The 14,740-nt window shown below is 38.3% G+C and overlaps 1 protein-coding gene across 2 annotated transcripts in view; it reads left to right on the forward strand.

Moving 5' to 3' along the window:
* The window catches only part of LOC118403634 (leucine-rich repeat protein SHOC-2-like), a 60,980-nt gene that overhangs the window by 42,103 nt on the left and 4,137 nt on the right, over window positions 1-14,740 (forward strand). For both annotated transcript variants that reach the window (XM_035802409.1, XM_035802410.1), the window contains exons 12-13: window positions 2,962-3,049; window positions 4,688-4,825. In XM_035802409.1, the coding sequence (XP_035658302.1) occupies window positions 2,962-3,049; window positions 4,688-4,825 (226 nt within the window). The remainder of the gene's footprint in view (window positions 1-2,961; window positions 3,050-4,687; window positions 4,826-14,740) is intronic.

Raw genomic sequence — 14,740 nt, forward strand, 5'->3', positions numbered from 1 at the left:
TTACCTAAAATTATTGAGTGTTGCCTTTAAAGCAATGCATGATCACAATGACTTTAACATTGGCAGACTATTTATTAAAGACAGATTTTCAATCATAATACACCTTCTGCATTTTCCATGTGAGGCCTCAAACTCTTTGATCACCCCTTGTATACAAGGTCATTGATTCAGGAGTAAGACAAGTCAATTAAACTTGTACTTCGAAAAACAAGTAGGTCCACCAAAGAGGGAGGGGGAGGATAGATTTTGACTTCCCATTGCCCTAATGTACATGTACAAAACAAGGTCATTCAAAGGGAAACAGGGCAAAAGTCAGCTTGCTGTTTGCAGTTGTCCTGATACAAAAACAAACATGTACATACATGTAGATAAGAGGGTCAGGCAAATGTCATAGGGAGCATGAGTCAGTTTACTCTTGCCATGGTGATATAGAAAACATGGTCAGTACAAATAAAGGGAGGGACCAAAGTCAATTTTTTTTTCATGTCCCACAAAGTCTTGTCATTTTCGAAATCAACCCGTTGAGGACGGGATAAAATTCAGGGTTGTTCCATGGTACATGTACTAGGTAAACTGTGGATATTAGCACAACGACCCCCGTACTGTTTGGGAGCTTGTACTTGCTCTACAAAGCGCTAGATAAGTAAATCTATACACTTTTGAAAAGCTGAGATCATGTCAAATACAAATAAATCAAAGACAAGATTATTCCAGGTCTAATACAGGAATTTCCAGCAATGATACATGTACATGGAAATGCTCAGTCCGGAAAGTCAACATAACATCGATTATCAGACCAAATCACGTCAAATATTTTTTCAGAAAATTTGTACAGACCTGTCCCCATGCCTTACATTGTAAATACGAGGCCAAAACATGGCTAGATTGAAGCTTTTATCGTAGTTACACTCATCAAAGTCCACGTCGATTGTGAAGCAATCATTCAACTATCGTCTCCGGTAGCGCCTTCATGGTAGCGCGGAAATAGCGCGCTAAATTTCAGCTGCAAAAGTCACAAAGAAATCGCCGATAACCTTCTACAAAAATGGCTTCCGGCTGTGTACATGAAAACGAGGCTGTTCCCCGAAGTATGCCGGGGATTCCCCGGAGATTACGGAGAATTAGCGGATATAATCGAAGTTGACCCGAGAGTGTCCCGAAGTGGCACGACCGTGGCCGATCGTCTTTCTCCGGAAGGCTCGATCGTGGCCGATCGTCTTTTATGGGTTAAGATAAGTGTCAGCTACAGGGTAAGAGTAGCACAGGTTAGCTTTCTTATACAGATATAGAAACAAGGTCATTGAAAAGAGGAGGGGGGCGGAAGCCAGCTTGCCGTCATCTGTGGCTAAGAATGCCAGCATGGGGCTATATGAAAATATGTCATATGCGTACTATGAAATATGTGATAAGCACTAGGAGGTATATCGTAGAGGTATGTCAATAAAAGTCCTCTGAGATATATTCCCAAGGCCATGCTCAAGGTGTGGCTTACAACTTACATAATTGTCACCTTCAAGAAGTGCATGGTGTTCTTCCTTTATTAGATAATAACAAGACCATTTTTCCCCAGCAAATTCAGACTCATTTTGTTGTTCACTGTAGTAGACACTCAATGTGGCCCCATGGCTGAGAAAAACAATAAAATGAAATTAGAAAAATTAATAGAGTCCATTCCAAGACACCATGCGGATGTTTGTTGCCATTGTTTAGAATTGATTTTAAAGTTTTGTAATTATATGTCTAGGACATTTGATACTTCAGAAATATTTTTAACACTGTTTCAACTTTATAAATCTTTACCTGGTCCTGTAAAACTTTGGAAATATTCATGGTGTGGAATTGGATACTTCTAATGGTTTCTAAATAATGATAACAGCATTCTACCATTATTTACCATTTTCTACCATTTTCTACCATTTTTTGTAAATGGTTCGGTGGGCTGGGAAGATAGCAATTCACACATCCTTGCAAAGTATGGTTGGGTGCCACGCAACAATGGCCCACCACAAAGGATCCACCAGTGCCCAGCAGTGAAATCTAAAGATATACTGATGCAACAATAGGGCTTACTTTTATGGGGGCAATAAACTAATTTTACCATTTGGCCAGGTTTACCATTTTTTGTAAATATTTGTAAATGTGAAATAATAACAGAGAGGTTTCACAATTATTCTAAATAAAGATATTTTTGTACATTTACTTTCAAAATGTTTCTAAAATATTCAAAGAAATTCAAATAAATGAGTATTTTCTTAGTCATTTTTTTGAAAATAATTTAATTATTGTGGCTCAGATATTCTTTTATTCAAAATAATTCAGACTAATTATAAATATCGCCTAAAAACCCTCATGGTGTCTTGGAATGGACTCTATGATAACAAATTAAAAACAATAAAGTAGGAAACAAAACAGGTGGTAATCATCTTTACAAGTAGTCTTGATTAATAAAAAGCAGTAAGCAATAAAATATGGATCATATGTCATTAGCTTGGTTGTACTAATTACAGAATATAGTCTGAAGTACTTTTAACTTCCTTAAGTTTGCCAAGAATGTTGGTTATGTTTTAGGTTTGTGTATTTAGTGTTTGTTTGTGTTTGTGCGTTAGTGTACATGACTGTGTCTGTCCGTCAGTCCATCTGTAGACAGCAAAACTTGAGTGTAGATGAATCCTTCTAATATTTGGTATATACACAACATATACATGTAGGTGGGAAGGGTTAGGGAAAACAAACGTCATGTTAGATAATGGGCCTCCTAGCAGCTTTCCATATTACTGCAGTTTGATATGTCATAAAAGGTTTATATTTGTATACCTACCTACCTACCTAGGCTTTTGACCTCCAGGTCGTTGGGGGGACAAGGTAGCCATGAAGAAAGAACCTTGTTCTTCCTTTTTGCAAGTTTTGACCTGAAAATAATGCTAACTCATCCTGTGTTTTGTTTACTTCAATGTCCAACAGAAGCTGCCCCGTGGCATCGGCAACCTCAGGATGCTGCGTGTTCTGGATCTAGAGGAGAACAGGCTGGAGTCCCTGCCGACAGAGATAGGTTAGAACTTAAATCACTATATTTTCAGAAACATGTAGCAAGTATTGTCAAAAGTCTATCTCCCCAACCTGACATTATTATAGGATTTTCAAGGTTACTGTATACTTGATAAAGTTTGGTCAGAATGTTTCCATAATGGGAACTCCAGATTTTCATTTTATTGCTGAGACAAGACAGCAGGAAAACTTTATCAAGTAAGCAGCTTACTTTGCATATGATATAACCTGGATGTTTATGATAAAAAAAACATTCATTAAAAAGTTATGAATGCATTTTCAAATGCAGTCCAAAAAGATTTGGTATTGAATAGGATAGCTAAAGTATAAAGTATAGATTGAATTTAATACAGATTCTTAAATCAACGGTTTAAACTGTTAACAGACTGAAATATAGGACGTCTGTTAGAAAAATTTGCATAACTGCTTAGAATTCCTTTTTTTCCCATCACTCAGAGTCAGAATTGTCAGATTAAAAATTTTATCTCCCTTGCATCAGCCAACCAGAAATGAAGGCTTGATTTGGCATGGTCGGTCGAGTAAACAGAAAAATTTGTTGTTGTTTTCCCCTGGTCTTACAAGCCTTTTTTGACCTTTGTTGGTGGCCTTTACTTATCATTATCATCAGTTCGGGTTTCAATAATTATCTTTCCATGATAGTTTTTCTTCATTGCCTTATGATGAATCCTCAAAACAGTGTAGTACACACAAAAGTGTACACGTGTATGTTACCGTAAATCTGGAAATATTCATGCTGTCAGTAGTTTCATTTCAAAGTATCTGGCCTTCATTGTTCCCCTCCGTATACATGTAACACCGCAATGTATACATTTTTGTACAGTAATGTTTAGACCGCAAACTTCAAACACAGCAAACTTCCATCTCCTGCTGCAAATTGAAATCCCTGCTAAAATAAACATTTTTTACAGTATTTAGCTATCTACAATGTACACCAACTTGATTCAAGAAGACCTTCCAGATGTACACAGTAGTGACATCATAGCCTTTCTGCCAAGGATTGATGTTGTTTTGACTGAAACCAAGAACAATACCTCACAAATTTGCATGGGGTTTGGTGTGTCCTTGAAACAGTCACAGTGACAGATCTGTTATCTTGAAAATCACAAGCTGGGATAAAATGTGCATCTGGACTTACCTAGACCTTTTTTTTTTTGCCAAACTTTTTTTTACATTATGTTACAATTTTAAGACTTTATATCCGTGCACAAAATAAAGTGCTTACCAACAAGCTTTCGATCAGTCCTCTGATCCTTCTCAAGTTGAAATGACCCAACACCTAAGTCACATATCCGGAACGGAAGTGTGACATCAGCAAAGGGTCAAAGGTGCTTGGGAGTCGGTATCGGCCCCCGTCTCGGTTGAGGGAAGGTTTTTTTTTTACATGCTTACATTACGGTTCCCAGATCTAGAGAATTCCACATTGTGTCGACATTTTTAAAAGAATACCCTTTTTCTAGAAGTCACATAACACTATGGAGAGAACTAGCTGCTTGTGTGATATCATTGAAGGTTGACCAGTATCATTGAAGGTTGACCAATATCATTGAAGGTTGACCAATATCATTGAAGGTTGACCAATATCATTGAAGGTTGACTGAACTTGAATGTATTTTTCCTACAGCATACTTGAGGGACTTGAACCGACTGGTGGTCCAGTCCAACCAGCTGACGACCATGCCCCGAGCGATCGGTCACCTGACCAACCTGACGTACCTGGGTGTGGGGGAGAACAACCTACAGCAGATTCCAGAGGAGATAGGTGGGTGGCGTACAGTCAAAAAGTCCTTCCCACGCATTATGGCACATAGGGCGGTGCCCATCTCCGTTTCAGTAGCCCTAGTCCACACAACTTTGTGCAATCACTACAGCAGGGGGCTAGTCCACTGGTAGTGGCATGTATTCAATATCCATACTCTTTCTCGAATGCTGAGTGCTAAGCAAAGAGAGTAGTATGTACCATTTTTTAAAGTCTTTGGTATGACTTTTTTTTTTGGTATGACTCGGCCGGGGATTGAACTCATGACCTACCCAATGCAAGGTGAACACTCTACCCACTTGGCCATTGCACCAATGACATAATTGTGCATACAAAACTTTTAACCTACAGCAAAGAGGTCCACCTCTTAAGTGAGACAGCAGTGTATTTTGCTTGTGACCTAGAGGTCTTTGATTTAAATCCTACTGTGTTGATGATCTTGTGCCCTTGGGAAAGGCTTCCTCACTTCACTCAGGAGAAAATGAATAATTACCTAGTCTTGGCTGTAGTGGTGTCCCCTGGATAAGACGCTGAATCAAGGTCCCGTGTTTGGGGAGAGCCACACCCCACACGTTAAAGAACCCACCACACCTTTCGAAAAGAGTAGGGGCACGTTCTGGTGTGTGATGGTGCAAATCCTTTTCTGGAGTTGGCAGTATGATGGCACCTGGTGGAATTCTGAAAGAAGAAGCTCATGTGTTTTGCCAAAGGGCAGTTATATGAGTGGCTCATAAGAAGACTTGTACACTTACTTAGATGAAGTAAAATGGCTAAATTGCAGGAGAACTGTAGAGTGAGACCCTGGGTTGTGTTTGGGAGGGAGCAAAACAATTAGCAGCAATGAAAAAATGAAGTACATTGACAGACATAATGACAGTAAGTTGTTGTTGTTGTTTTATCTTTTTGCTAAAAGCCAAGAGTATAATTGATCATCGTACTTCTTCAGAAACATCATAGTTTTTAATTGCAAGAATGATCACGTTTAAGCTCAAGTCTGGCCCTGACCTGTTGCCGCGAACCCAAATCAAACAAATCTATCAGTGCCCCCATCTTGGAAATGGTCGCCGTCGTGACAAGAATGAAGTCAACTCCCTACTTCAGAGTAATTTGTCCCCCAGATGAACTTACATTGTTGACTCAGCAAATGGTGGGACACAAACTTCGTCATTATAGTGGGGCCCTTGTTTTTGTTTGGTTTGGTGTCATAATGATGATTCAGCAGCTTTGCTTAGTGTGACTCAATACTGTACGAATATGTACTGTACGAATGTTGTCATGTGATGATGAGTTGTGTTTTGCTTGGTTAGGACAGAAAACCATAATACAGCACATGTTTGTTTACATCAAACAAGCCGGTATACGGCTTTCAAAAATTTGTGTAGAGCTTGAAATATGTATGACGTATAATATTATGGCTTGATTTTCATTAAAGATGACCTTGGGAAAGAGAAGTTTATGCAAATTATGGGTCTTAAAGGCCAAATCTTTCAAGATTATTGACTTTTGGGGATAAGGGATCAACTAAACATGTACATGTACACAAACTTTCTGTTATACGTGTAACACTGCACGTTTCACCTGTCAGAAATGTAAGAAATGACTGGAAACTTTTTACATGCAATATCCTTGCCATTCCAACAAATTAAACATTTCTTTTGGGTACATACATGTAGCTACGATCTTAAAGCCCCTTGCAATTCAGGATTTTGTATACACAGTATGTTTTCGAATTAAGTAAGCACTCTTTAAACTGATTCAAAGAAAAGGTGCTACAATTTGTTGCCTAAAGTCAGTTATCCATAGATAAATGGAATAATAGAGCAATGTGGTGCTACACTTCTACACTTTGTGGGATGAAAAACTATGCTGTAACTATAAAGTCCACCACAGTGATGGACCGAAAAGAGGTGGAGGATACAAACTTAGTCTGGGATTTTGTTCTCACCTCCAAAGCATATACATGCAGTGGCGAGAAGCAGTCAGAAAAGTCTTAGGAAGACGCTTGATAGACATTGAAACGTAAGCTTCTTCTAAAACATATATGATATTATACTATAGTTTACTATATCCCTATCTTGCATATTGTAACATCGTATGGGCGAGTACGTACTCCACATCACTTAAACCTCTACTTCTTCTGCAGAAACGCTTCGTCCGAATAGTCTCAAATGTGTCGTATACATTCCCTTCTGCATCTTTGTTTCGTAATTTAAAAGTATTAACTATATATGATATAAACAAACTGCAAAGTTGCCTTTTTGTTCACAAAACAATTAATAGTTCTTGTATACCAAAGCAATTCCAGAACCTTTTCCATCACAATTCAGACCACCATCATTACAATACCAGACAGTCTAACCATTTAAAACAGATACAAGTAAAAACACAACAAAGAAAGTTTTCCATGTTGTTCAAATGTCCGCAAATCTGGAATAGTTTAAGTGAAACCTTACATTTTTGTCAGTCACCAACCATCTTCAAAAACCTGTTAAAAAAGTCATTATTAGATAATCAAACATTTAATTAATCTCCCATTCATTGTCAGTTGTTACTTTTCTTTCAATGTTATATTCTTATTACATCATTTCATTCATTTCGCCGTTATGATATTGCATTAGTTATCAATTATTGAACTATTATGATTTATTTCCATTTTGTTAATTGATATAATTCTTTTGGTTACATTATTGTCTAATGTATAATTTGTACACGTCTATTCAATCTTGTTACTTTGGAGGAAGACTTTGTACAAGCCACGAGGCTTTTTTCTTCCCCCCTGCATGTACTTTCATCCTTTAATTTGTTTTATGTTAACTTTTTTAATGATTGTGCAAAATAAATAAAATCAAATCAAATCAAAGCTTTGGTATGGCGGCCTTGAAAAGGCGTCTTCTAACATGAAACACCTGTTCTGCCATACCTTTCACCTCATTTTGAGAGTCTTGTTATTAAATAGATAAATAAAATGAATAAGCAGAGATGTTACTGGAACACTTTCAAGTCCTGTCCTTGCATGTACATTTTGAGTCACATCCCACATCCTTAAATCCTCTTGGCTGTTTGCCAGCCCCTATCATGTGCCATGGCCAGCTTTGTTTGTTGAGGTCGCTTAAGGTGACAGTTGTGGTCAGATTTATCCAGGTGTACGTGCGCGTGTATCAATCCCCAGGCTAGGTATTTGCTAATTAGTGCTTTGAAAGGAGCAAGTTAATGACAGATTTTGCGTATTTTGTTTGATCCCTTTATTCCAGTATTGGAAAAAACACTATGAATACAGGACAAAGGTGATCTGTGGCTCTTGCAATACTTTTTGAAAGAGGGGAGATTGTCAAGTGGAGGTTTGGGCGCAAGTGGCCGAGTGTGACCACGACCACGGGGCAGGGCTTGTGAGGCAAGGCCAATTATCATAAATGACCTGTAGGGCATTTTTCCACCAATTCAGGACACTAAGTATTACACAGAGAGTCTGACATACATTGTACACATCAGGCACAATTTTTTATTTCAACCAAATGTTTTGCATTCAGCTTTCAGATAAAAAAAACCTTACGTCCCTTGCTAGTGTTTGCCGTCAACAACAAAAAAGGCTAGGGTCACCAGGTTTTGCTAGGGTTGGTCAGTTAACCAAAAACACAACATTTTTTTCCTAGGCCCCATGAAACATTGTGACAATGTCTTTGTTGCCTTCATGAGAAATTAGGGAGAGCCTGAATGACCCACACATCTTTCCTCACAGATTTAGCTTATATAACCACATTGTCTTCGTCCTTTGCAAAAGCGTGCCGTTGGAAAAGAAATTTGTTATAATGATTTATTTTAGAACTTTGAATTGGTGAACAAACATTTAGTTAAAGGCTTCAAATAGCTATGCCCTGAAATTTTAGTTTTGCTCCTTCTTTCCAGAATCACTTTTTGAATGCCTGGCCTTGGATGTTATAAGCTTAGGATGAATCATAGAGAAAGGCACTAGGTTACTCTGTAGGAGGTGAAAACAATTATGGTGGCTGCTTAGGTGGTATCTCACTGCACTTGGAGCACCAGTGTGACACTGTGGGGTTCGAAAGATAACTCAACGAATTTCAGAGATAAAGAAATGGATTTTTTTACGTTTTGTGTATCTTGTTGTCTTCTTAGTCATTCTTTTACATATCAGGCAATATCTAGATTATCTAATTATGAAAAATTGTCAAAAATAACACAACAGTGCCAGAGTGAACGAACCCCACAGTGCCGCACCGGTGCCCCAAGTGCTGTGAGATACCACCTTTAAGTATGATATGCAGGTGCCTTGGGTACAACGTCCAAAGGTATTGGCATGTCCCAGCAAATCCCCATGGGTTGGCTTATTAACAGAGTGATTGACATGTTTTTTATGATATCTGAAAGCGGGAGGTCCAGATATGATACTGCAGCTGTGCCGGATTGGCCACCAGCGCCCATACTGATTTGACGGAAGATAGGCCAGCTGTTTGCGTTATATATTTAGAGGAAGTGGGCGGGAAACCGGCCTTTTGCTTTCTCAACACTGTTCGGAAATGACAAGATCATCCCGTTTTGCTCTGAAATGATTTAACATCTTTCCGGAAGCAAGCGAGGTCTTTGGAGTTGTTCTTTTGGATAATACGTTTCCACTGTCACATCGCAAGAACAACGACGTGTTAGAGTGCTTACGCTGTCTCTGTCGCTCAAAAGGAAGGCCAAAGATTTCTCGCCAAGGAGGCTCTCTGGGGAGGTGCTTGCCTGCACGTATCACCCGAACCTTTGCAGGAAACCATTTCCCTTGACCTGTCTAGCTTGTCAGCTGCTAGCTGACAAGACCTCTGTGTCTTATCTATTTAAAGGGGAATGTAACTTTTTACCCAAAGACTCTTCCAACTGCCTTCGCAAGATGAAGCTCGTAGGACGTATGCTCGCTTTTCTCGTGTGCGCCAGCCTGTGTGTAGCGGGGAGAACCGGCGGTCCATCCATTGGTTACAACTGCTATCCGCCATGGGCGGCTTCGTGCCAAAGAAGCTCCACTGGCTTGCGAAGAGACGTCAGCCTCTACGAAAGGCTCTGGCCATCTGTTGTAGACCAAGACAAGAGGGTCCCCAAGAGCTCTGAGGATAGCAATGGACAATTCTTGAAGGGATCCGGACTTCCTTCTGGAGAGCAGGGAAGCTTGGACAGGGAAGGACAAACTCTTTTCGAAACAAGAGACGAAATGCAACAATCTGACAACAGGAAAAATGTACTTCTTCGAATGCAGCTTCAAAGATGGATGGAGGAAAAGGCTCAAAGAAAGCTGAATTCTCAGTCTGCCTTACCAAGTCCAAGTGCGGAACTTGCTGACGACACTGCAAAAGATGGAATCTTGACTGGTCTGTACAATAGAGGCAAGGCTTTTCTCGGCCGGTACTGGGCACCTTTGAACCTAACTTCAAGACCGCGGAAGATGTCAGGACTTGTCTCAAGGCTCCTTAAGAACATTGCTGACAAACTGAAAGACCAGAAAAGGAGCGAGGTTTCTCAGGACAGCGTTGTGCAAAGACTGCTAAGACTGATTGAATACTGATGGTGCAAAAGTGCTTATCCCTTGCAATTGTATGGTTTCGTAAGTGAACCTACTCCGTTCTATCTGTGATCTACATGTAAATGTACTGTAAAGTTATGCTGTAATATCTAAATTAGACTTTTATTTTATATTTCTTTTTCAATGGTTATTCGTTTTCAGATTAATTCTGACTGAGTCAGACAGGAAGTCCTTACTGGTGCTAAACTTATTTATGATGTCTTTTGAAGGCGAAGTTCTTTTTTACGTAACTAGACTTTCCTCACCTTCACAACAAGTCAGCTACGTGTAAATCGAACTCTGCTACTTTTTACCACTCAGTTGTATTTGAAAGAACTTAGCCTTCAAAATGATGTTCCATTGCAAAGAAGTTATTCACTGTATTACATTCTATCTGTGAGTCTCGGGCCTCTAAACATTGAGGTACCTCAAGTTCTCACCATACAAAAAATAATATAATGGGACTGCCTTATTGTCCAGTAGAAGCAAAGTATTTTATGGTTTAATCTTCTTTCATTTTGTATGTCATAAAAGCATTGATATTATTCCATAGAATTTTTTTGTATTTTTTTTTTTCATAACTGAAGTATTGAATGCTTCAGAATATGCAATGAAAGCTTGTCTCAGGATATTCTTTCATAGAAAGTACAATGTAATGTAATCCAAATTTTGATATTTTTTTCATTTAAGCCAATCTCTTACATGCAAGAGACAAATGTATACCAAGAGTAGAATTCATATTTCTGTTGTACTCTATATCATTCTATATTATGAAAATAATAAGCTTGTGATAAGAATTTTACAACCTGTTTTAGCCTTAAGTTAGAATATGTACAAACTATGGTGATGTTTAAGGAATCTGTATAGTTTTCAAAATGTATAAGAAATGTACAAAATAATAAGAAGTGTTAAAGAGCCTCTTAATTTGTCCTGGTGTTTTTTAAGGGGTGAAGGTGGAGCTTTAAGTTTTCAAGGTGTCAATTCCTCAAAAGTCAAATTTGGGACCTTTGGTATATATGCCTTCCGAGAGGCATCCCTTACTGAAGCTATACAGTACTAGGTAGGTAGTATTGTATACATACAATTCAGTTCAATTGCTGATGTGATGAGGAAATAGTGCTCCCCCAAGATCACAACTTTGGGCCCTTCTAGGGATTCAAACCCAGCACCTTTAGATTCTATGTGAACAACTCTACCCACAAAACATTGCACATACTTGGTATATGTGATGGCCAAAATCTCAGATTGATGGTCATTTTCTATTTTAAAGGTTTGGACTTGGTTCTAAAGGCTTTATTGCAGTCCATTGTGTAAAAAACTTTAAGGTACATTGTAGTCCTATAGCCTTTTTGAGACTGTATCAGAAGGCAGAGCCCATCCCATAGATTCCCTTCACTGCCTTTTACCAACATCTATCCAAAGTCAGGAACCCCTGGGTGGAGGGAACAAAGTCGTGTCAAGTGCCTCTCCCAAGACAAAGTGTCTAGTCAGTAATGAGAGGAATCAAACCTGTGACATCTCGATCTTGAGTCTACTAACCTTTAGTCACTTGGCAATTTTGACACCTCAGACTAACAGGGCAATACATGATATAAGAAGATGATTTTCTGTCACCTTTATTTTATTGTCATTAATGAAGAAATAGTAACGTCCATTTAAATCACTTTCTTGTCACCATCTGAGACAGCGGAAGTCTGTCTTGCAATAAGACTTGAATTTATGTAATATATATTCTAAATTCTTCTTCAGTGTAGTGTAGTACTTGTCTAAAAGCCATTGTGATAAAGATTCGAGTATCAGACGAAATCCTTTGAACCAACAAAGTTGTTGACCCACTCTTTCTAAGGTCAGGCTGACCTTTTATTTGAAGGTGAAGTCATTTTTCTTTACAAATTCAACAACACAGACAATTCCTACCCTGTTTGTTAGGAGAACTTGTGCATGTAGCTATCATGCGTATGTGACTGTGTCTGCATGCAGCGATCATGTGCTCGATGCATGACCATAAGCAAAGTTTAAAGTCTTTGAAATGTTAATTATCACCTCCAAAATTTGCATAACATTACACATGACTGGTGGTTGTTTTAACTTGCTGCTTATGTAAAAGATTGAAAGCAGCGCATGCGCTATGGGGAAATATTGAATATAAATCTGCCAGCCAGTGCCTGTCTGGAACATAATTTGAAAGCATGCGCAATTAATTTCCAAACGACTTCCCACACCTACAGTATGTAAATCATTTTGTAATCATCCTCTTGTTTAAAGCCAGGGCTCGAAATACTGGGTGCACCCGAAATTGGAGCTGTGCACCCAGTTATTTTCTGTGGGTGCACAGGGTACACCCAAATATTTTCTTAGGTTTATGTATTTAAAGATATAAAGTATACTAGTATACATCATATTCTTGACATCTAAGTGTTAGAAAGATAAAAATGTCTGTCATAGTACTTTAAGAATTTGATAGCTTGAAATTAGGTTTTATTATTAGGTTATTACTTAAACTTAAGTGGTGCACCCAAAATTTTTGCACCTAATCCCAAAAATGAATTTCGAGCCCTGAAAGCTCAAATGAAATATCTCCAACCCTACATGTTTTAATAGTTTCATAATTGCCTAAATTCATTTATTGTTTTTTCATCGTTTTGTATAAAAAGCAAGTTTTTGATTGATTTTGAATTATCAAAGTTGTACAATAGATGTGGGAATTGTACATCATGTGACTTTCCGAGCCTCACAGACAAATATGCTACAAACACAATATACAAAAAATTAGATACCAAAGGAAAGTATGTTTTTGAAGGATGATTTTTTTTAGCATAGGTTTTTGCTTTTAATGGGTAAACTTGTTCCCTAGCAAGCGTGGCCAAGAGACATGTTTTTGGCATAACCCCTGATGTTAAGACTACGTTTTCATTATGCCATTATGCCAAATTTCGTGCTTTTATCGCTGTTGTATATCACCTTAAGTTGCACAACGTATTGTTTTTGTTATGCATTACGCAATTTGTCCTTAAATGCAAACACAGGTAGTTATTTGTACCTAATTTTGCAACCAAACTGCAATTATGCAATCCTCTGAGCTATTTTAACTCCATCAAAGCTCTATAGGCAAACACTGGAACTGATAATTGTGCTCTGTAACTCACTTGTCAGCAAGTTGTCCACCCGTAAGGTTACTTCCCAATCTAGCCCATTGTTATGGCTGGATCAAAGTTCTTCCTTTATTTGTTCGGTGTTGACACACAAGTTCCTATTCCAATAGACAGAAGTTATCAGTCTTTGTGACAGAGTAGACTTTGTAACAATTGGTCTTTTTCAATAACAAGTTCAACAAGCATTTAGAAATGGAACTTTATTTCTATTTTATTTTTCATAAGAAATATAGAAATATAATGTATTTTCATCACTTTACCCTAAAAAATGGGATCCTTGTTAATGTTATACTAAAACCTCTAATTAGCCCTTATAGATGACATTTTTGTAATCTATTGTGCAAGATACAAATTAAGTCAAGTGATCATAAAAGATTATTTAACAGTTGATACATCCATCTATCTATCTATCTATCTATCATCAACCTAACCTACGTATTCAATGGCTAATTTTGTTTAGCGAATACATACAATGTAGAAACTGACAAAATGATACCCCCCACAGTGTAACTGGTACAAACCAGTGGTACCACTTGTTGCCTGACCAATGATGTCACAGCATAAGAATCAATTTTAAGATGGGGGTCTCTGATTGGTCAATGTCGTTTGGCTACAAAAAATGATAACTCAATGTGGGAGCAACCATCTGTCCTCAGCAACCATTTTTGCTCTGTCCCTTGAGTGGTTGCTAATCAGACAGGTTTTACAGTATGATGTTGATTAGGGGTGTTGTTTTTTTTCTGTAGGACTGTTTTTTCTTGTTAGACTGGTTCAGAAAAAACTGACCTAAAAAAAATCATTGGACCAGATCTTCTGTATCTGTATCTATATAGCCGGTATAACCGCCCTTCAGCGTAACACACCAGCTTCACAGGCATGCGGCGCAGCAGCAGCTGGTTGTATTACACCAAACGACTCGTTACACCTGACTTTTGCACATCTATCTGCAAGCGTTCTTCAAAACAACCCAGAGAAGATGCCCCTACTGTACTTGGTGATAACAAATTCCACTCTACGATCTTGGACCAAATAAAAAATTAACAGATTTTACCGACAGGCGTTCAAGTGTTTAGGGGCTTACAAGTCTAAGAAAATAACAGGAGCAAAGTGGTGGAGTTTCTACAGTCAAACTTGCTCTAAAAGTTAAAAGCAGTCTGAGGCAGTTGATATTGTTAACTATTGAAGATGATATTTGAAAATGCCAATGGACGTCAG

Source organism: Branchiostoma floridae, chromosome 16 (genome assembly GCF_000003815.2).
Source record: "Branchiostoma floridae strain S238N-H82 chromosome 16, Bfl_VNyyK, whole genome shotgun sequence".
Classification (NCBI taxonomy): Eukaryota; Metazoa; Chordata; class Leptocardii; order Amphioxiformes; family Branchiostomatidae; genus Branchiostoma; species Branchiostoma floridae.